General features: G+C 40.8%; 1 protein-coding gene across 2 annotated transcripts in view; it reads left to right on the top strand.

Moving 5' to 3' along the window:
* The window catches only part of PHF2 (PHD finger protein 2), a 450,390-nt gene that overhangs the window by 327,950 nt on the left and 97,983 nt on the right, over window positions 1-24,457 (top strand). For both annotated transcript variants that reach the window (XM_069206411.1, XM_069206410.1), the window contains exons 4-7: window positions 2,361-2,521; window positions 8,385-8,526; window positions 14,099-14,285; window positions 18,805-18,967. In XM_069206411.1, coding sequence (XP_069062512.1) covers window positions 2,361-2,521; window positions 8,385-8,526; window positions 14,099-14,285; window positions 18,805-18,967 — 653 coding nt within the window. The remainder of the gene's footprint in view (window positions 1-2,360; window positions 2,522-8,384; window positions 8,527-14,098; window positions 14,286-18,804; window positions 18,968-24,457) is intronic.

Below are 24,457 nucleotides of genomic sequence, written 5' to 3'. Positions count from 1 at the left end.
TGCACCGGCGATGGATGCCACCAAAAAAGAAGCATATTTAGTGAAAATTCTGCAGCTTGAACCAGTGTATCTGTTTCCAAAGGCATGCCCACTGCAAATGCTACTGCGGTTTTTGTGTAGCCTATTGTCAAATTTGAAACATTCACTTTAGTTGACTAAGTTGTGAATAGTTCAGTACTGCAATACCTCAAATACTGATTGAAATGTTTTTAAGAAGGCCTGGGTGATATCTCAGTTACGCCGGCATAATTTGGGGGATTTTGTCAGCTTGTTAACCAAAATGACACCATTACGGCACATTGCGTAATTACGGGACATTCACGGCAAAATTGCAGTGCTGGAACAACATGAATAACCAGAATGTGAACAGCTTTCGTTCACTGTACTTACGTTTTAAACACTATGGCCCTCATTCCGAGCCTGGCGGGCGGCGGAGGCCGCCCGCCAGGCTTCCCCCCTCCGAAATACCGCTCCGCGGTCGTAAGACCGCGGAGGGTATTCCGAGTTTTCCCCTGGGCTGGCGGGCGGTCTTCACAAGACCGCCCGCCAGCCCAGGGGAAAACTCCCTTCCCACGATGACGCCGGCTCGTAATAGAGCCGGCGGAGTGGGAAGGTGCAACGGGTGCAGTTGCACCCGTCGCGTATTTCAGTGTCTGCTTTGCAGACACTGAAATACTTTTAGGGGCCCTCTTACGGGGGCCCCTGCCGTGCCCATGCCATAGGCATGGGCACGGCAGGGGCCCCCAGGGGCCCCGCGACTCCCCCTCCCGCCATCCGGTTCCCGGCGGGAGAACCGCCAGGAACTGTATGGCGGGAGGGGGAGTCGGAATCCCCATGCCGGCGCAGCATGCTGTGCCGGCTTGGAGGATTCCTTTGGGGCAGCCGGAAACCGGCGGGAGACCGCCGGTTTCCCTTCTCTGACCGCGGCTGAGCCGCCGCGGTCAGAATGCCCCGCGGGGCACCGCCGGCCTGTCGGCGGTGCCACCGCGTCCCACGGCTCTGGCGGACTTGTTCCGCCAGGGTCGTAATGACCCCCTATGTTTTTTTCACTGCGAAATGCGTCCTCACATCCAGCATGGACACAAGAACGTATTCCATGCTGAAATATATTGAGCTAACTGGTATGTTTATTCATGTAAATGTGCGTAATTTTGCGTAATTTCCCCAAATTTTGCTTAATTACCTGAAAGCAAATTGCATGAACTTCTTACACCCCTAGTATAAACCAACACCCATATTAAGGCCAAGAGAGCAACTGCTTCTGAAACGACAGATAATTAGCAGGCCTCTGCTGGGAAGGGTGGGTTTACCCACAGGGCAGCTCATTTTGGAAAGCTTGTACAAAGTTTTACAAGAGGACCATAGAAGCATTTGATTCCTCGTGGTATTCAGGAAACTATTAGTGTCCTTTTTTTTTTTTTTTTTAACGCTGATGTGGCGTAGGACGGGAAAAATGCCACGCCATATTTACAAAGTGGCTCAATGCTTGCGCCACTTTGTAACCCCTTGCGCCACTTTGTGCCTTATGCCAAGATTCCTTTGCACCCTTTTTATGTACCTTTTTTAACGCCTGCTAAGTGCAGGCGTTAAAAAGAAGCCCCCTTTGATTACAGTGGACCTCTAGGTGCTTTGCAGAATTAGCGTCATCATTTTTTACACTAATCCTTCAAGCACCGGATTAGCATCAAATTATTTTAAATACGGCACTATCATGGTGGTATTAGGGGGCGCTAAGTAGTGCTAGAAATCTGCCCCTTTATCTTTCAGCGTTCTCTCATCATGGTCCCAACGAAATCAAAATGTTAAAAGTCCCCATGGTGCCTGATATATTCATTAGACCGTATCTGTCTGCTACAGCGTTCAGCAGTTTTTCTGAACTAAATTGAACAATTGAAATTTAAACATCGTATTTGTGTTGGGAAGCTAATGGTGGACTCAGGGGCGTGCTTACACTTATGACGATTGCAAACATTGCATCTGATTAAATTGAAATGTAAATGCCTCTACTTCCAAATGCAACCTGTGTACATTAAAGTTTGTTTTGCTGCAGTTAACTACTGAGGCATTGCTTCCGGTTTGTGAAAATAGTTTGTTAGAAATCTCACTGCGTAAAATGAAATGCACGTTATAGTGGGTTGAATGTACAACTGTCTTCTGATGTGTCATGGCTGTATTTCTTATTTCAACTATAGATGAGATACGCGTCGTGATACCTTGTATATTGTATCAGCTTTTATCGTATAACATTTTACTGATTTACGTGCATGACACAGGGTAGCTCATTTTAAGTGCCAGCTCTAGACACCTTCTGGTACCTGGAGATAAGATCGAACTGTAAACACGATTTGTTTCCTGTTTAGTGCTGAAGAGGTGGTAATAAAGCTCAACGGAAACCAGCTAACTGTTGATTATATGGAGGAAACTGGATTCACAGAACCTATTCTAGTTCCAAAGAAGGATGGATTGGGCATCTCTGTACCAGCACCTACCTTTTATGTTAGCGATGTAGAAAACTATGTTGGTATGTATTTCATAATAATTATTTTATTGTCTATGTGTTGGATAATTAAGAAAAGATACGTATCCATAGTGATGACATAGAACATAATTTCTAATAGATGAACATACAGTGCTTATGTTTATTAAGAATTACAACTACTAATATTATTATTATTACAGTAATAATGCATGGCAACATCGAAATTGATGAAAATGGTGGGCTACTTTTTGTCAGTAATGGACAGTTGTGGGCAGATATTTCAAGTTGTCTAATATTGTGAATTGTTTTGACAGCTCCCCTCCCACTTGTCCCATGTCAGGTGACACTACTCAGAATATTAGTTCTTGAGGGAGCTGCCATTTAGTTTGTCACAGAATATGTATGTTTAGAGGCTAAGTGTAGACATATCAATACTTCGTGCAGGTGCAAAATGATGCAAATTGGCGGAAAGTGTGGATAAAGTCTTTACTTTCCAGCGCAAAACATGTTTTAGACAGTATACCTAAAAGTAACACAGATATGTGTTTGCATTATCTGCATTCATTTGTGTTATGGGGGACCCCATGGGTACATATCTATTAAAAATGGTAGTCCTCTTTGTGCCAAAATATAGCTCTTGCTTTAAGCAGGCTCTAACAAGAAGAATTGCGTTTATTCTCCAAACGATTAACACATTGCTATTGTGCTGCACAATGTGGGATAAAGTTGGTCAGCATAGTATTCTCTTTCACTCTCTGAAAAAGCAAATACTTTCATTTACTTTTTTCCTGGAGGTTTTTAACAAGGAGTTTCACTAGACAGTATGAACAACTGGGCAATTCACTTTGCCATTTGTGGTCTGGGCGTTTCCCTTTAAATATAGCTCTCTATCTTACTGACTCCCTTGTGAGCCTGTTTCTTAAAAAACAGTTTGGGTGCTCTGTCTCGAATAGATATGTTGCTAGATGTAAGGGTCTTGTGTTTGGTCGTTTCTTTATTTACAGCAGTTGGAATGTGTCCATGTCTGAAGTTATATAGTCTATGAACCGTGCTTTCTGACTATCACACATTAGTGGCCTAGTGAAACCCAAATCATCTTTGATAGAATTGAGGAATTTGGATCCTAAGTTTGCATCAACCAGTGTTGGCTTTATTTGGTTTTATTTTCTTGGTGAGTGTGACAGCCACAATGAACCCATTGCTACTTCTAGGTCTGTTGGAATCTTGATTGTTTCTAATTGAGTTTAGCTCCCAATCATGCTACTCTAGGAAAGAGTAGACTCCTAGCCTGGAGGAAAAACACACCTTATGTCCAACTCTCTGATATGACTCTTGGTGGGCAATATATGTTTCTATGCCATACCTGTTAGTTCTGAGGATACCACTTGTAGTGAAGTCTCATATTTGTAGTGACACATTTAACTCAATTTATGTTATATTTGCAGCCTTAATTAAAAATTGAATAAAGACTGTCAAACAAAATGTCCTGAAGGAACTGATCAGTAGTGTTTATAACTACTATACCAACATTATGATATGCTGTGTTAACACTTCCAGACCAAGAAGTTACTTACTATCATGGAATAAAATGTGCATACTCACTATTTCTTTCTTTTTCATGTAAATTCGGACACCCATCTTCATTTTATACCAGTCAGCAGCAACAGCATTTAATTTTTGGCCACATGTTGCTCTAAACTTGCCCAGCACCTCTGCAAAATTCCAATAACTAGTGCAGTTTACATGCTGTGGTCCCAAATCTTGCTTCTAAAACTTTTGGTGCATCAGCTTTTGAGCAACATCTGAGTGACGTACGTTTGACAAACGTTGTGAGCAAGCAACACACTGATGGATGTCCTAGGAATAAATGCAGAGTTGGCAATAGTAGCTGGCCAAAGTCAAGTATGCAAGTCGCTCTGGGTGTTGCGATGTAGAGCTGCCAAACTAGTCAAGTTTATATGTACATTTTAAATTTTTCACTTCAAACTATTAAGGTCACTTTCTGTGGGACTTCCAGACCACACCCCCTTTTTAGGTTCTACAGCAGACTTCTGTCTGTTGCAAGAGCTCTTTCCATCAATATAGCAACAAGCATATGCAATGCAATAGGTCTAGCATATTTCGAAAAAGTTAATTGTCATCTTTTGACAACAGCACCCATGAGCAAAAACAAAAGAAAACATGATTGGAAACTGAGAAAAGATGACTTAGCAAAATAAAAGAAAGTTAGTTTTAAAAAAATACAACTTTTAAATTTTGTTTGTCCTGCTGAGCAAGATTTCGCCAGTCACAAGCCTTGTGTTAGAGGGGCACTGGAATTTAAAGATAACAAAGTAGTACCTCGATGACGTTGGGAGCAGCGGACGGGCACTATTAAATTGAAATCATTTAGTGCTTGATCCCTGCTCCATACAGAGGAACGGAAATGATGCCAGGCCATGACGAATTTCAAGTCTGTAAAGAAGACTGCAACCTAAACCAACAAATGGTGAGCGACAGGCGCTCTCCAAGCCCTTAACTGAACACCACAGTGTATAGCATGCGAAGCGCATGCACTCAGAGGCTCAACCCTAAAAAGTAGTATAAAGGCAGAGAGAGAGGAGAGGTATTGGTTCTGCCCTCTTTGGCCAGTGGCTTTCATGTGGTTTCTTTGCCATTGCTTGGATGGGCTGTCAGTTAAGGTACATTTTAAGGGTGGTTATACTGTCCCATTTGTGTTCCATTAGATTTTGGTGATGGAATAAAGTAGTCTTTTTGTTAAACTGCAGAGGCTACATGATGTGTATCTTGAAACCGAATTCTAGTTTGTTTTGTATATAGTTTAGCTGTCACAATAACACTTTAGTTGCTGATATGTATATATAGTAATTCTTTCTGCTTGGATATCAAAGCCTGTCAAAAAAATGTATAGAGCCATTTGCTAATAGGGCACACAGGCTTACTTAAGGAGCAACAAAGATAATGACCCTTTGCATCTATTATGCAGTATTTTGCTTTATATGTCTTTCAAGTTCATTATTTAAAATGCAAAATCTTCTATCTCAATATCAAAACACTGCTTCTGGTGTACAGTATTACTCTTCTTATGTAATCTAATCAGGAATGGGCCCTTTTATTATTATTATTATTATTATTATTATTATTATTATTACTATTAAGGAAAAGCTCCAGCAAGATTAAAAGCCTATCTTCATAAGCAAAAGTGTGCTGTACTAAAAAAGAGTTGTAACAGTAATATCATTTATAAGCAAGCAAACTAGAAAACGCCTTAATAGCGCAAATCTTTAAATATAAAAAAATATTTATGCCATTCAATACCTAACCTGCCAGACTTAGCCTACTAAACCTATCTACCAGACCTTCTCTACTGTACCTGGCTACCTATCATACCTACTTGCCATGCATAACCTAGTATACATTCCTACCTACCAAATTTAATTTATCATGGCATGCTGACATACCAGCCTACCATAACTACCATACCGACATAGCAAACATATCCTACCTACTGTACATACCAACCAAAGTGCCCACCACATCTGCTACAGTTAACCAGAGTTACCTACTTTATCAACAGTACCAACCTACCTAAAAATACCTACCTACCATATTTATCATTCTTCACCTAATCAGTCTCACTTGCCAAACCTACCATACCTATCTACTTACCATAGCTAGCCTACCATACTTTACATTACTCCATAACCTTCCTACCATACCTATCAGACCTACTTACCATCCCTACTTACCTACTATGCCTAACCTTCCACAACTCCTGTATCTACCAGCAGTAACTGTTCTCCCAAAACCAACCTGCCGACCTACCATAAGTTACCTACATTGCCTCCCTAACCTACCATAGCTAGCCTGCCCTACGTAGCCTGCCATATATATATATATCATATCTACTATAATTAACTTACCAAAACTAACCTGCCATGCCTTACCTACCAGAACTAAACTACTTCCCTTGTGCAGTCTGTACATTCTCTGCCTGCTCTGAGATCTTATTGTTAAAAATGGGGCAAGTAATGCCCCGTTAGGGGTTTAAAGAACTTCAGGGTACTACAAGGGACCACCTGAAACAGTTTGTGGTACTGCAAACTACAACAGCTAAGTGTTAATTTCAGCTTTTGCCTGGAAATGTGAATTGCATTGCTTCTTGAAAAACAGCAATACCTGCCGGCGTTGCCAATGCTTATTATTTGCTACTTGTATGCCCTTTTGTTAAAAGTTTATGGAAAAAAACTCTGTTGATAAAAGTCTTCAGGGCTGTGCTGTATCTGTCTTTTCAAAATAGTTTTTCTGTTCACCCTTCGTTTCCCTAGAACCAAAAGTAGTCTCACCATAATCTCTTGTAAAAGTGAATTCTGACAGTTACAGTTTTGACTAACCTACTTCGTTGTGGTTTCTCCTCATTAGAGAATTCCTTCCTAATTTAGTATTGTACAATACTGTTAGTATTTCTATTGCTCTCGCTGGTAAACGTCTCAACCAGCAATTTTATCAGTCAACCAGTGCTTAATTTCTGCCGGTGTTTGTCAGGGCTCAGCACTGGCAAAATAATTGTAAACACAGGCATATAATTATGAGAATCCACCAGATGGTGGCATTGTATGTGTGTAATTTTAGACAAAGCTAATTAATTTTGCATTTAACCATTAGATATATCTTTAAAATGTGGGTTGTGCCAGATGCAATGGACTCATGTGAAAAACCTTGGACCCTGACACTTAGCTTGGACCCTGGCACTTAGCTTTTCACAAATTAAGCACTTCGCTCATCTGATGTTTAGCGTGCACGCAGCTCAGACCATTGTTTGAACAGTGGTGTTGAACGTTCAAATGGCATACATAACTGGTGTCTTCTAAAATGGTCATTCCTCTTACTGAATATATTAGCCATTATTTAGATTGTGATTCCAAAAGCTATAGCATATACATATCACTCAGAAAAGTAAATATAATACTGTAAAAATGTGAAACTGAGTACTTTATCTTATCCCGGATTTAAGTTAAATATTATCAAATCTGTTTTATGTCAAGGAGCCTTAGAATATGTGCAATCTTTACGATTTGGTGCCCATCTTTAAATTAATTGTCCATAGGCACAAGCTCTGCAGCAGTATTTAATGACAAAATGTGTCATTTTGCTCGGCGTGTTCAATGCCGATTGAGTTATACAGGATTCTTCTCTTTAAATCACTAATTTATTCATGGCAGTCTGTTCATCAGTACTGATGTTGACTATAAAATTAAGTGAGTATTGAATTATTTAATTGTGCCCTTTAGTTCTGATTGACTATTAATAATGATATCTAAACGATTGCGCTATAAAAGCAAATGCGAGAGCTGCGCAGAAGTTACTCTTCTGAGAAGGTTGGGAAACTTAAATGATTTTTTAAACTAATTAATGTCCCAGGAAGGGACTATTTGAACTGAAATAAGTGCTGTGCTGAAAGGTGTGCTGCTCTCTGACCAGTGTAAGCTTTGGGTGCGGTGGTATAGGAGGGGGAGAGGGGCATTCCCCCATTGGGTAGGGGGTTGGGTCTTAACTCTAATAACTGCTGTAGTTTACTATGCAAACAGTGATCAGGGGAGCCATTTTGCTTGCTTGCACTAGGGCCTATGGCATCCTTGCTCCACCACTGCGCGGAGCCAGAGTTGAATCCTGGCCTCGGTTTCTGATTCAATGTCGGTGTGGTTCTGGGCAAATCACTTATTCTGCCTGTTCCTAAAATACGCATAATGTAATGTTTGTAAAATGTATTTGTGTAATCCGCTGTTGATATACGCGATCATGCAAGTCTTTTCCCAAACCTTCACATAATGTATAGCGCTGGGTTGCTTCATAGCTTGGCTGCCGCTATTTAAATACCACTCTATATCCTTCTTTCCACCTCTAGGTCCAGAACGGGTTGTTGATGTCACAGACGTCACAAAACAGAAAGAATGCAAGATGAAGTTAAAGGAATTTGTGGATTACTACTACAGCACAAACAGGAAACGTGTTCTGAATGTTATCAACTTAGAATTTTCAGACACGAGGTAAGTACTAGGCACTCTCTTTAAGGGTTTTTCAGAAACCTATTTTCAAAACGTAGGCCATTTGAGGTTTTAGTAATTGTGAAGATCGAACTAAGGGCCATATGTACGAAAGCTTTTTCCCATAGACACAGAATGGGTAAAATCCTTTGGTACATCTGGCCCTAAGCGTCCTGCTTAGAAATGCTCACTTGACACTTCTCCCTGATTAAACAATAGCCTTTTTTCAGTGACCTCAAAAACTTTCCTTAAGTCGCAGAATGAAAGAAATCACAGCAACACACTGCACAGAAAAGAACCGATAACACGAAAATGAAGTCAATCAGCAATAATTAATTGCTGAGTGCTGATGCACTCAAGCTCATTACTCGGAGTTCCCTTAACGGGATCTTCTTCAGAAAATTAGAACAGTTTCCTAATGTACAGCTCTTGATGCTTGCACTATCTACATGGTTATTGGGTCTTGCAATTAAAAAATAAAATGTGCGATTGAAAGATTGGCCGTATTTCTATACGTTTGCACGTTCCTTTATTTTGCAGTATACTAAGTTAAGATGACAAATGTAATTATCTGTTGATGTTTAAAGCTCTATTAATTGCAAACATGTTTTTGATACTTAATTTTCAATTCATTGAAATCAGTTTGGAACGTCACATCTGTCTCCTGCAGAGCCTAAAGTAGATTAGGCATAAATGCCATTTAAATAATTGCTACACTTTTTATAAACTATTGCACTAGCTCACAATTTTTTATTATTTTATGCTGTTTATGGCTACATAGGAAAGCCATCATTAATAACTGGGGAATCTAATCCTGTTATACGCCTCAGTGATGTAGTACTCACGGATGTGATGTCTACTCCCACTTCTTTCCCTGCCTTGCCCGGTACTCCAGAGGTACAAGGGATGCAGAGCGAGGATGGGCACTGTCATGCTCCTTTCCCTGGACCTCTCGACTCTTAAAGAAAGCAGCAGAATAGTGGATGATGAACGACAGTTTCCCCAGCCTTCACTATCTCTTTGGGGTTCTCCACAGGCTCTAGGTAAACATCCTGTACCCTGCCGCCATCTGACAGCCTCATGGATGGATTCCAATTAAGAGAACCCAGACTGGGTCCTAATATGTGATCATATCTGTGTGGTGTTACTTTAATGTCTTTTGTCCAATCCAACACATAGACATACATATAGTATTACTGTCCATTCTAACACTGAATATCTCTGTTTGAAGTTTAGTCAAGTCTGTTGACCACTTTTGTCCATGCTGCATTGCTTTCTAAGTCATCATTTTTTATCATAAATTTGATTTCAGGCTCAACCAAAATAATGTGCATACAAAGAGCAGTCTCACCATTCGTTGCACACAATTATAAAAATCAACTATAGAAATTGTCTCAAAGAAGGATAAAATAGGTTTGCAACGTTACTCAGTTTTCCACTTTACCCATGATTCCAGTACGCCTATAGAAACAATTCCATGGTTTCCAAAATGCATTATCCCAACAGTATAAACATTCCAGGAAAAGGATCTATCTATGCAGCATTTCATTAGCTATTTAGGCCAAGATCTTACTACATTACTCAGCAGGAGTTATACAAGCTTTGTAAATACATGTCAATAATAAATACGAATTACTTCTTTATTCGATGTATTCAATGCTAACATTAACAACGTAGGCACAACATACTGGACTTTAAAACTGTAAGATAATTGGCAAAACTGCAGCACTGTTACCCTCCTAACTTTCTCTTTAATCGAAGGTGTAAACCATTGCGCTTTTAACTATTTATATCACAACCATACTGATTGAAAATTAATCTCCATTTAAGCACTCAGATAAAAAAAAAAAAAAAAAAAATGCCTATCATCATTTCCCACAATTGCATCCAACAGACTCAAGAGGCAGCAGACACAAATCAAACCTTCAAAATAAGGGAATGGTGGCTATATTCAAGGTACAATTCAATGTGCATCTGTATTTTAACCTCCAAGTAGAATAATGCTTCCAGCGGATGTGCCTCAATTACATTTTCTATACATTGCCTTTGTGCTTCAATAGTTATGGACAAAGTACCCCCTGCCACACATTATAAGGATTTAACAAGTTACTGAGGAGTTCCATACCCATGTAGAGGAATGAGGCCGAAGGTCAAGTTTCTTTATAAGGTTATGACACTCCAAGGAGTCTGATTCCCTTCCCATCTTAGTGGATCATTGTTAACATCTTGGAACCATTGTTGCGGCACTGAACATGTGCCTTTTCTTATAGTTCACACAAAGACTGATTTTACAGCTGGTGCACCATTAAAGCTCCTTAATCCCAATTCCCTAAGGACAACAGTAGTACCTTTGCCAAGGGGTACGGTTTCCACCCCCATCATGTGTCATTCCTAAAGTGCAGTACACTAGCCTTTTATCCATCAACCCAATAAACCTTTATGTCCTATAATTGCTCTTCTCAAGAAGTCCATTAAATGTATGCCCCTTGAGGAGAAAGGAACACAAAGATTTTCACATGTTCCTAATTAACTCCATTCATTCTAAATGTATGCCTATTATATGTTGTCTTATTCCTCACTGGAAAATTAAAGCCATACAGGAGTGCTTCTTGGCTTAATACCCTTGGACCCCGTCTAGAAGTCTCTGCAGGTCTCCTGATTTGCAAACATTCCGTAATGGACATTTGAAAGGTGGAAAGGTGGACCTAGTTTCAGACATGGTCTTTATAAGTTCATAATGGCATATTCTTCTGGAACCAGTAATGCTACGCTGCACAGACTCAAGAAGTTATTGAAGTCAAAGGAACACAGGCCAGATCTTAGTATCCTATCTAATCTATGTGGACTGAGTAGTGCTTTATATGCCTAATCCTACACATAGGTATCCATATTTTAAAAAGGTAATTCCTGTGTCCGAGGCAGCATCCATTGCTTCAGGTCTAATCACAATATGTATCTGTCGACCACTTCATTCTTTTCAGCATTGCTTTCTCGTTAAACAGATTTTTCATATTGTTTTAGAAAATCTGATATCTGTCTTGCTACTGTAACCAGTGGGTGGACTCCCCTTTCAAGATTGGATGTTGTAACTCAGATCTTACATCGTTTATATTACAACCCTCGCAGTTTGTGTGCTATGGGGCTGCGTGATGATGCACGCTGCGAACGATGCCAGGCGCCGGACGCTGATTTTTTGCATCTGGTGTGGAATTGTGGAGAGGTGCGCGCCTTTTGGGGAGAGGTGATGCATGCAATAGCTGGAATGACTGGTTTAGATCTGCCTTTCTCCCCTGTGCTGGAGTTGCTTGGGCTGCTGGATGGGGTGCCTTTGGAGTGGAGCCGTCTGGTGGGTATGCTGCTTTTGCTGGCAAAGAGAAGAGTGGCGATGTGCTGGGGTCGGGGTAGGGCCCCGCGTGGGTCTTATTGGTTGCGTGATGCTTCGTTCTGCCAGGAGCAGCTGTCAACTTTTTGGGAGCTGGCCCCTGCGTGCTCTCGCCCTAGAGACATTTGGGCACATTTTCGCTCCTTTTTGGAGTCTCATAGCTGAATTGAGAGGGCCTCGGCTACATATGAGTAGCCATGCACATGGTAGATTGGATTGGTTGTTGTTCCCCGCAAGGGTTGTGTTTGCTATTTGGTTGATGATCCTGCTACATGAGTCTGCTCGGCCGCCTCCATTATTATGTTGTTGTGGCTGTTGTTGAGTTTTTATACCCTGGAGAGCTCCAGCATTCAGATTTTCCCCTAGAAGTGTGCTTCATGTTCTTGCTCTTGTTGAGCGCATGGGATGTCGCTTGAATTTGCTGATTTGGGCATGCTGGGAACCTTGTTTTCATTGTATTACTCTTTTGGTTGACCCTAGCGATATTTGCGTACACTGATGGATTCTTTGTGCTTGTATTTACTAGCTCTTGGGGCTGTTGTTGCTGTTTTTATTGTGCTAAATTTGTATAAATAAATAAGTTCTTTTTATGGAACTGAACTTCTCTGGGTATCCAGAGTCCGCTTGTGATATTATGAAGCCATGTTCCACTTACTCTCTCATGGCAGGAATAATGTCCCATTTGATAAAAAAGTCTAAACTGCTGTTCATCTCCATGTTGTAGTTTTGTGTATAATGTGCCATGCCTTGGCAGGCATCAGAATTGTGGACATTAAGGGGGTACATTCCGACCCCGGCGGGCGGCGGGTCCCGCCCGCCGGGCGGAAACCGCCCAAACACCGCCCCGCGGTCAGATGACCGCGGGGGCATTCCGACTTTCCCGCTGGGCCGGCGGGCGATCTGCAAAAGATCGCCCGCCGGCCCAGCGGGAAAGCCCCAGCAAAGATGAAGCCGGCCCCGAATGGAGCCGGCGGATTTGCTGAGGTGCGACGGGTGCAGTGGCACCCGTCACGATTTTCAGTGTCTGCCAAGCAGACACTGAAAATCTTGCTGGGGCCCTGTTAGGGGGCCCCTGCACTGCCCATGCCAGTGGCATGGGCAGTGCAGGGGCCCCACGACACCTGTTCCCGCCAGCCTCTTCCTGGCGGTGTAAACCGTCAGGAACAGGCTGGCGGGAAGGGGGTCGGAATCCCCATGGCGGATTCCTTTGGCCAGGGGAAAACCGGCGGGAAACCGCCGGTTTCCCTTTTCTGACCGCGGCTTTACCGCCGCGGTCAGAATTGGCCAGGAAGCACTGCCAGCCTGTTGGCGGTGCTTCCGTGGTCGTTGGCCCTGGTGGTCAATGACCGCCAGGGTCAGAATGACCCCCTAAATGTCCAGATTCATTCAGTGGGGAATTTCAAGTGATTACTTGGCTGGCACGGCAGAACACACTTATGCAAAGAACAGAAGCAAAACAAACAATGCAGAAAGCAAGCTAGAGGAAGTTCATGAAATTGGAATATTGCAATGTAGCATTATGTACCACTAAAGTGGGTTAAAAACCGATTGTTAAGGGCCTAGAACCTGAATGTGAATAGGACCTGTCACAACAGAGAGGGCCTTTAAGAACCGGTATATCCTGAGGCAGGAGGGTGATAAGTCTACTAGGCCATTCCACTCACCAAGTTGAGAACATTCTATTTTAGAAAGGGAGAAACAAAGACAAGCATTGAAATGTTAGTGCAGATGATCTTTAGCAGCCATTATTGATCTTGAACCATTCCCGTACAGTTTTTGGCAATCTAGTGTTCTAATGGCTGGTATATACCCTCCTCATAGTTATACCTAGCACACTGTGTTGTTATTAACTTTTACAGTGCATTGTGTTGTGTGGGATTTACTTTCTGTGTAGTGTTAATACAGTTACTGCGAGGTTATTTTGATTTACTGTCATACTTCCAACATGGAATATGGCATTTCATGAATTGTCTTGCCTTTTATAAAGTTTGAAAACTTGCCCGTTTCCACAAACATCTTCTCTTGTTGTGTTAATATGCCACTTTCATGTATTGCTGGATTCGAGACAGACTTTTACTGTGAAACATTTGATCACTTTTGATGAATTGTTGACCTTTTAAATAAAACTGATGTGAAATTTAAATAATAATGGTTTATGTAACTACTGTGCTCTCCTTCTGTGCAAAAATGAAGAATGTCCAGTTTTGTGGACTCACCGGACATTGTGAAAAAGTTATCGTGGGTAGAAAACCATTGGCCGGATGATGCTCTCCTTGCAAAGCCAAAAGTAACTAAGTATTGCCTGATCTGTGTGAAGGACAGCTATACAGACTTCCACATAGAATCTGGAGGGGCATCTGCCTGGCACCATGTTTTGAAAGTAAGTGTTCATAACTTTCTTTATTATGTTCTCAAAACATATGTAACATTGTTGGATGAATATGTTTATGGATGAATATGCATTGTCAACTATTTTCCAGATTGGAGCTGTGCATTGTGCGTAGTACCCCAGCCACATATTTTCTAGGCATGCCAGACCCACAATTGATTGACCATTTTCATGAAGCTCGTGCTCCCAGATGTTGAGGTGGGAAGGTTCTCTGTCAAGGGCCTTCCCTAGAGGACAGCACTTTCTTGACTGCCATAGAGTGGTCTCTTTGGATGGTTTGGTACCCAAGGAATTTGTGTTTCACCATTTCCCCAATGTATGTTCTACACTGCGTACATTTTAAAATGATCAAATTTTATGGATTTTGAGTTGCATTGTATAAAATGGTTCTATCTAGAAAAACGTGCAAGGCGCATTGCATAACTGTTGCAACCAGTGCATTACGACACACAACACCATACTGTGCAAAGGTAGGGGTTTTCAGAGCTGAAGCAACTGCACCTCCCTGCTGCAGAGATTCAGAGCCACACTCCTTAAATCCCGTAGTCTCAAGCACCTCCCTTACCCCTATGGGTGAGCTACCTGTAATGTTGGGTGTGTTAATAATGATGGAACATTTTTGGCTCCTGATGGACTCCGTAGAATTTTGACTTAAGTGTTAGAGTGGTGAAGTGAATGCAGGTCTAGAATGCTGAGTTGGCAATTATACGTAGATGAATAAAGATGTGTATTATGCAGCTCTGTGTGTGGCATAGTCATTGGTGGGTACCCAGGCTGGGTAGACGCTATAACTTGCGACGAGATAAGGGCTAAGTAATCAGAACATCGACAATGCTCTCCCAGAGAGCTTGTCATGGTCTGAGCAAACTGCTTGTGTGTGCTACGTGTGCCTCTGTTGAAGTGCAGAATCGACATTTGGTAATGTGGTGTCAGGGCGCAACTGCAGCCGGTGTGAAGCATTTGAAGATAGCGAGAGCTTCTCTGAGAATTGTACACATCGTGGGCAAGGTTGTAATGAGAGGTACTGCACTACTTAGCAACATAAAGCTATAAATTACATAGAGGGATAATGCTGTAGGCGGAACAGCCAGGTTTTGAAAGTGCAGCAGAGAGCGACAGCAAATTGCAAGACAACCAGATGTCAAAAAGCAAAAAAGGACTCCTGAAAACTAAGCAATTCAGATTCAAGAAATGGTCATCTGCTTACCAGAACTGATTAAAGAGAGTCTTCATACCACAGCACTGGGGAAGTGGCCCAGGGGGAGTGCCCAGGGTTGTGCTTACGGAGCCATCCACATCCGAAATGGCACACCATGAATGCTGCTAAATGGGGCTCATAACAACACCATAGGTTGTCGAAGACTTAAAGGCCAAGAGCGGCAATCAGAATAGTGAAAGACTGGTTTTCTAAAGGAGACCAAGAAGGAGGCCACGCTTCCCGAAGTTATCAAAGGTGACCCAGAGGTCTGCACATTGGAAGGCCTTAGAGATGACTTGCATAAACAAGTTCATACAGTGGCATCAGAGAGAACGCTATCTTCCGCATCAATGAGTGCCACAAGCAGTTATAATGCTGCTGCTTTCCTGAAACCACCACCATTTGATCCCACCAAAAAGCAGAATATTGACAATAGATGGACTGTTTAGATAGAGAAATTTGATGATTTTATCGATGCACTTGAAGACAGAGATAAATAGAAGATTATCAAATACCTCAAGAATCTTGCTGGTGATGGTGTAAAAGAAGTCATAAAGAAAATGCTGCGAGCTGAAGAAGTTGCATACCATCAAATTAAAGAGGCCTTGAATCTCTAGTCCAATCCAATGTAGATTACGAAAGATTTATTTTCAGTCAAGAACAACAAAGGGTTGGTGAAACCATAGACAGATTTGTTGAGAGACTGGATACACTCATCAAGCACTGTAAGTTAAATGAATTTAATGATGTGGAAGCAATACATCTCAGATTTATTGACGGGTGCCTGTACGATTCATTTAGACAACAAATGCTGAAAGAAACTCTTAGTCTGGAGTGAGTTCTCATGGCTAGAAGAGCTGAAGAGCGTGGTGATTGACAAACTGCTGACATGGAGGCTGGAGGTGCCAAAAGTGAGTCAGGCATGAACATGAACAGCAAGCAGAAGCACAAGGCTGAAGGACACAAAGTGATGTTGCCATGAAAAAAGAAGTTGTGTTTCAGGTGTGGATTGTTGTTTCCACATGAAGGTAAATGTCCCGACATGGGACAGATATGGAAAGGTTGTGGGAAAGAGAACCATTCTGTAACGGTTTGCAAGGCAAAAAGGAAAAGTAAGTGTGTGATGGCAAGAAGACAAAATGGCTGCCTGAGTGTTTGAGAAGTGACGTTTGATGCAAGCCCACAAGGCCAAGCGACACCAGTTGAGATAAATTAACACCTAACAAAGTTGATTGTCATCTAAATAATCGTCAAAATATCCTTCAGTGTCAATATCAAGTGAAAGCGAAGAAGATGGTTGCGCATGTCGATGTTTACCTCAGAAAAATGCACGCATGTTGGACTGGCTGCATGCAAAGAAAAATACCAGTTGAAGAAAAGTCGATATGAAAAAGCATTCAAACATTGCCCCAAAACTGCACTGAAAGTAAACGGTTGTTGAAAACCTTTCGTTTTCGACAGTGGTGTGCTGATGAACATTATGCCTCAACTCCATTGCCATGATTGACGCCATCGAAAACTAAAGTATATACATGGGCTGCATCAATGCCATTAAAAAGTCAAGGTTCATTTGTAGCAAGGATAAAACACAAGAAGACAAAAGTACAAGTGCTCGTTGATGTGCTTCAAGGATGGACTCAAGTGCCTGTCTACTTAGTTTCAGCATGGCTGCAAGACTGATCTCAGTGAACTACAACATGAATGCTCATCACAAAATAGTAAGTCAGTTCCCTTCTTTGTTTCGTGGGTTAGGAAAGCATAATAATAAGAAAGTGCAATTGCATGTTAATGAGGACGCCCGTCCTGTTGCTCAAAGATATAGATGAATTACATTTTAATTTAAAGAAGTTGTTGAAAAGGAACCTGAATCATTACTTAAGCATGATATCATTGCACGTTCTATCGGTCCAGCGCCATGGGGTTCTCCCATAGATGTAGTACCCAAAAAGGAAAATGAAGTAACTGTATATATCTGTGTGGATATGTGCCAAGTGAACAAGGCTATTGAAGGAGAATGACATCCAGGTCTGTACATTGCTGACATGATAACACAATTGAATGGTGCGACAGACTTTTCTCGCCTTTCTTGAAATAAAGTATATCATCAGTTGGAAATCAAAGAGAATTGCTGGTACATTGCAACCTTTTCTACACATATTGGTCTATTTTTATATAAAAGACAAAGTTTCATTGTGTCATCAGCTGTGGAGATTTTTCAAGATGTCATTTGACGTATCATACAGCCTGTCATGAATGCATTTAACAATAGTGATGGCATATTCATTTTTGGAGCTACACAGAAGGAGCACAATAAAGCTCCAAAGCAAGTGTGCCATTTACTGGCTGATGCAGGATTAACTTTGAATGCAGAGAAATGTGAATTTAATAAGACAAAGCTGAAGTTATTGATGAAGAAACCCTTTTGGCTTTTGATGGACTCTGTAGAACTGTGACGTAAGTATTAGAACATGGGGAAGTGAATGCAGGTTTAGAATTTTGAGTTCATGGGTACACACAAGCAACTAGAGACGTGTAATACCCAGTTCTGTGGTGTAGTCATTGGCGGGTACCCAGGTCGGGTAAGATGCTGTACTTCCCTGATTTACTTCTCTACCCTTATAGTGTACACCAGGAAAAATCAATTTGACATGCACCTGCTCGCCAAGATTACTGCCACATGTAATATCACAAAAAGGACTCAAAAAGTACTTCAAAAGCTACCTTTATATGTCATCTCGTTAACTCACATAAAATACATTTAGACTCCATTTTAAAGTGACAATATGCTAAACAGTCCAAAGTGTGTAAAATTGACCGGAGTTGTACTTACTATACTACGTTGTTATATTTTGTATTACAGGTTACATTATTCCTTTAACACATGTTAATGTGCTTTCGATTGCAGTTATTGTAAAATCTGAGGATTAAAAGTAAAATGTGTATAGGTCTACTGAGTTTATATTGCACCTTTGAACTAATCCACGAGCAGAACATGCAATTTTGAGTTGCATTTTAAGACCCACTTCACTTTGCATAAAGTAATGGCATTGTTTTAAAGCATTTATAGATTTCATATTTTTGCATCATTGATCATATTATTAAAGCAGTGCTTTATTCTTTTGGAGAGGTAAGAATTGTTGATTCATGCATAATGCAATGTTGCTTAGGTAATAATAGTCAGCAGTGAGTTGTTTTGGGCAGCAAAAATGAAATTGAAACAATTATTCATTTATCTTGCAGTTTAAAACTGCTTGCTTGTATTTATGCTTGATTCTGATTTTCCTTCTCCTAATTGCAAACTTTCTAATTTAGGGTGAAACAATATTCTATCTGATTAAACCCGCTTCCGCAAACATTTCATTGTACGAACGTTGGCAATCAGCTTCAAATCACGGCGAGATGTTCTTTGCAGATCAAGTGGATAGGTGTTACAAGTGCTCAGTGAAACAAGGGCAGACTCTCTTTATTCCAACAGGTGAGCAGTTAACTAAACAGAAAATTGTACCCAGTATTTGACGCACATCCTGACTGTTGGTGGCGGTGTTATTTGTGAATGATGCCATAACGATTTCAGCCTGGTTTAGTAGACCAGTGCCTCATATCCTGTGGACTCCAGAGAGTCTATGGCTGTTAACAAAATAATAGTATAAGAGGATTATAAGGTATACATAAATAAAGAAGAACATTGTAAATGTGAAGGAATTTGAAATTGGAGGCTAACAATTCGGGTGGCATACTTATCTTGATTCATGAGAGCAGCTCAAGTGCAGCAAATAGATTCTAGTACAGACCATTACACAGTTCAGCTGAAGCACTGGTATGTGCTGATAAAGGAGCACATTTATTTGTTGCAAAAGAGACAACATCCCTGATTCACAAAGAGCCTCCACACTTGAGGGGGAGGTTCGGCACTCGTGGAGGAAGCTTGGCGCTCATGGCGGGATCTCTGCAGTGGGAAACTGCAGTGCAGAGATCCTGCCACGAGTGCAGAGATCCGACCACAGGTGTGGAGATCCCGCCATGACTGATGGGCCTCCGCCACGGAGGCTCTTTAAAAAAAGAAAAAATTAAACAGGGTAAAGAAGCAACCAACATAATACTATTAGGAATAATAACTACAGAAGATAGGTGTGTACTTGCATGACCAAAACAGCTTAATTAAATCACTTGACTCTTGATCACAGCGCATATACTAGATTAAAGTGCCTTAGAACATTTAAAGTGCATAAACGTGCTTTTGTACTTCCATTTGACAACGTTTCAGGAGAGGAACCCTACACATTAAAGAGCCTGCATGCATTACTAATACCTTATAGTGCCTTGAATCAATTGAAGTGCATAAACATGCTTTTGTGCTTCCATTTGGCATCCTTTCAAGGAAAGAACCCTGATCACTAAAAGTCCCTGCATGCATTCGATCAGGTAATAATACATGGTAACCTTACTGAACTAATATCCATTGCATAAAATGCTATAGTGCTTAAACATGAGGCTTTAAACATTAATCACGTTTTCCATGTCAAAATCTCTGATGTACTGTTAACATATATAGTGCATTGTAGAAGGTGCAACTGTGCTAGTAAAATACCATTAAGCAGCTTCACTTGGCACCCCAGTCTCCATTTACAGAGGACAAAGAATCTGGAGGCATCTGCTATCCACATACTCCTGAAAACCTTGGTATCTCCCCCACTCTTCTTGTGTATGCTTCCTCAGCAATTTGGGTGCTCCTCATCTTTTCCACCCATAAATTGACAGTGTGACACTAGTAGATTTCCAGTGTTGCAAGATCAGTGAGCGTGCCTCTGCGATCACAATTGAGATAAACCATTGGGAGAACATATCGATCTTGCTCACTGAGGGGGAGGATTTAACTATAACCAATACGAGTTTGGGTGATACATGAACCTGAATTGTTATACTAATTTTGGTGAAAATCATTGTCCAAAAATACTGCAGCTTGGCACATTGAAAAATACATATACACCCAGTCACCTCTATGCATTGGATTGCACTGAAAACATTGATTAGGGTGAGATGGGTACATTCTATGAAGCCTAAATGGTGTAGGTGAAGAAATGCCATCCTTTTATAGTTAGCAGCTCTGAGAGCTTTATATCCGAACTCACAAATATGCTGTCTTTCTCTTATAGTTAACCTACATCCCGCTTCTTTATTAAATCTTTCTAGGATATCTGGAACCACTGCTTGGCTTGCATCTCTTCTAAGAAATCTGTATCAATTTCCCAGTCCTAAAAGTTTATTCTCGTAGAACAAATGGACCAACGAACAGGGTTCCGTCTTCATTTCTCTTTAATTAGCCTTCAGGAGGCAAGTTATTTGTTTATAACTTAACTGAACATCGTACTATTACACCCTAATCACCAGGTTACTTGATCCCACATTGGTAATGTGATACCTGAATAGAAATCTCCCAGTTTCGTAAGCCCCTTCTCTTACTACTGATGCACCGTAGGCTTTGGAATCATCAATCCCCAAATTTCACTGTCCTGCGATCAGGCATAGGCATGACAAGTTGGGATGTCCCAATACTCAAACAAGCTTGTAAATATTGTACTAACACCCTCTGTGTCTTATATCTTATGGGTAGTTTTGCCATCTTAAAAAACACTGGCAATCTGATCTCACTTTCTGTAACCATAACATTTGAGAACAGGCTATCAAACCCTGTATCTGCTATAGAAACTGTAATCAGGTTGTCCAGGAGGTCTCCCAGATCATAGGTCCTAATGGGAGAAAGAGCCAAACCCGCCTTTATACCCCCAGTTCTGTTATTTCCTTCTTTACCATGGGGTTTTAGTTCTGTCATAAACATTTTCGAAAGATTATGTCAAGTTCTCTAAAACATGCACTAGGTATCCGTAAGGGAAGATTAATAAAAAGGAGTAAGAGCAAAGGCAGGATTGACATTTTTATTAACTCAACTCCCCCAATCAACGTAAGGGGCAACAAGGTCCATCTCTCAATCAGCGATTTAATCTTGTTAAAAGTTGCGCTATAATTAAGTTGGAGGAGAGCAGCAAACTTATTGGTATCAGAAATTCCTCTGTATCTTACTGGGCACTGTGATAACGATTGTAAACAGACTGGAAGATCTAATTTAGTAGCATTAAAAAACAACTATTCAGTTTTTGCCTCATTCATCTTATAGCCTCCTACACTTGTGAAAGCCTTAATTTCTTCAATTACTCACTTTATATTCCCACTTTCTGCTTTTATATATAATATCAGTTCATCAGCGAACAACTTCATCTTGGACATACCTGCCAGCGGAGGCACAATTAGGTCATTATTCTATATCCTAATAGCTAACGGCTCGATAAAAAATGTAAAGAAAATCGGGGACATAGGACATCTCTGTCTGGTACCACGCTTAGGGGGTTATTACAACTTTGGAGGAGGTGTTAATCCGTCCCAAAAGTGACGGATATACCACCAGCCATATTACGAGTTCCATAGGATATTATGGACTCGTAATACGGCTGGTGGTATATCCGTCACTTTACCGTCACTTTTGGGATGGATTAACACCTCCTCCAAAATTGTAATAACCCCCTAAATCTTAACTCTCCTTGCCTCTTTAGATTTGACAATCCCCTTTCGCCCCTAAATTTAAGTTCTTCAACATGATTAGAAAGTGAGCTGGAAACCAAAATAAGAAACCATCCCTACCAATTCACCAAATCAAATGCTTTTTTCTGCATCCATCATTAAAATCGCTACATTGTGCTGGTTGACTGAAAAATAATCTATGGCTTATGATAAAAACTGCATATTTGTTGCCATTGTTCTTTGGGGCAGAAACCCACACTGATTTCTGTGAATTACAGCCTGAGCCCCCACAGCTACTTGATCAGCCCAAATTTTCTTAAACAATTTGCAGTCTGCATTTAACAAACTTATTGGATGACACAAATTGACGACCACCTCATTTTTAATCTTTTTTGAGAAAGTTGATTATTATAAATTCTTTAAATGAGCTAGGGACCTCTGATCCTTCTCTGATTTAATTGAACTCTTTTATTGAGAAGGGACAAAGCTCTTTTATAAACACTTCATAAAGCTCTGACGTTATACCGTCGCTTCCTGTGGCTTTGGCAACTTTTTAAGGGGATTAGCTACTTCAGAATTTTATCTGACAGTATTTTTTTTTAGACCTCGTAAGTTAAGGCAACTGCAATGTTTCAAAGTATTGTTCAAGCTTGACTCGGGAGACATCCTCAACTTCTTCATATATACACCTGTAGTGCCCTAAAAACACAACTACTATCGCGCCTTCTTTGCATTTCAGCCTTCCTGTAGCCAGATTTTTCAAGTTACTTATCATCTGCCTATTCTCTTTGATTTTTGTTGACCAGGCCAAATATTTCCCTATTTTCAAATTTTCTTCATTTAACTGTTGCTGAATGGCTCTATCCCCTGAGATCTCCTCTACCAAAAACAAGTCCCTAAGATCTTGTTTTGCTTTTTAAAGCAAGTCTCTCTTCTCTTGATATTGTACCAGACCTATTGACTTTCCCTTAGTAACAAACAACTTGCCCGTGGCCTAATCAACTGATGCTTGAAGCCTCTGATTTTGCTGCAATTGCTGCTTGTTGCTTCTCACTTTATATGTTACGTCTTGCCCCCTAAATGCAGCTTTAATTTAAATGCCTTGTGTACCATGAAGTCAGATGCAGAATTATTCTTTATATAAAAAAAACTCTTTTATAAAATCCCTCATGTTGTCCAGCCATTTTGGCCTTGCTTTTGGTAGCGGACCTAACTCTATCTGAAGACTACCTACTGGACGATCAGAGAATGGGTTTGTCATAATTTCCACTACTACCCCATTTCACTGTACTGGATACCAAAAAAAGTCTTATCTAGTGGCAGGTTTAAATTTTTTGAATAGTAACCCGCCAGGGATCCGCTAATCTAAATATCTGCTTCATTCCTTGCAAAAGCTTAGCTGTTCTTGACTTCAGCTGTTTTTTCATATGTTTGAGGTGCTCTTTTTAAAACTTGTGTAAAATTAAAATCACCTCTCAAAACTAACATCCCCTTTGCTTCCATGGCTAAGTCATAAATTTGTTTCAATGGCTGCGAATCATCAGAGACAGGCCCAGAGTATTTTACAAAATTGACTCTCCTATCCTTAATTGTGGACTTAGCCCAGATCCACCTACCCAGGTTGTCCGTTGGCACTTCAGGGTGTTACTTTTATAGTGAGTTTCCTGCAAATAAATAACATCCGGACGAAGAAAAAAGCCATTTTATTAGTGCACCAGTTTTTTGCCTGTTCCCTAACCCATTCACCTTGCACGTTAATATTTTACCATATAGCATTACCAGTCTTCCTAATACCCCAAATTTACAACCATGGTTATGTGCTTGTACAACAACTTGATCATTGCAATCATCGTAAACTTGAGCCCATTCAAATTAATTTCTTACCCTGTTTTTTCCACACCGTCCCCCAACCCGTGTTCCCTGCCTTTGTAAGGTGCCTTGTAGCTTACCCTGTGTGCTTGTAGTGTGACTCTCCCCTATGTCCCTCAGTGACAGCTCAGCCTAACTGTGAAACATAGATCAACCTAGTGACCATACCCCCAACACTCGAGCCAATTTTCTCATACTGATAACATGCAAGATTTTTACATTCTGGCAAGGAAATCCCGTGCTTCCTCTGCCATCTGAAACACAAGAAATTGGCAATCCATAAGTACTTTGAGCTTGGACTGTTGAAATAGCGAGGCTTGAACCCCTAAAAGTTTGAACTCTTTAACTAGTCCTAAAAAATATTTTTGACGTCGGGCTGCTATCAAGAGATCTGTGAACACTCTCATGAGTATTTTCTAGTAACTGAAAATATTCTTTTGTTAATCACCACCTTTGAAGTTGGCGACAAGTGTGGAGGCTCTTTATGAATCAGGGCCAAAATGATAAGATAGAGTCTAACATA

The sequence above is a fragment of the Pleurodeles waltl genome, chromosome 9 (assembly GCF_031143425.1).
Source record: "Pleurodeles waltl isolate 20211129_DDA chromosome 9, aPleWal1.hap1.20221129, whole genome shotgun sequence".
Lineage (NCBI taxonomy): Eukaryota > Metazoa > Chordata > Amphibia > Caudata > Salamandridae > Pleurodeles > Pleurodeles waltl.
The sequence above is the reverse complement of the archived record's forward strand: the minus strand, read 5'-3'. Positions and strand labels throughout refer to the sequence as shown.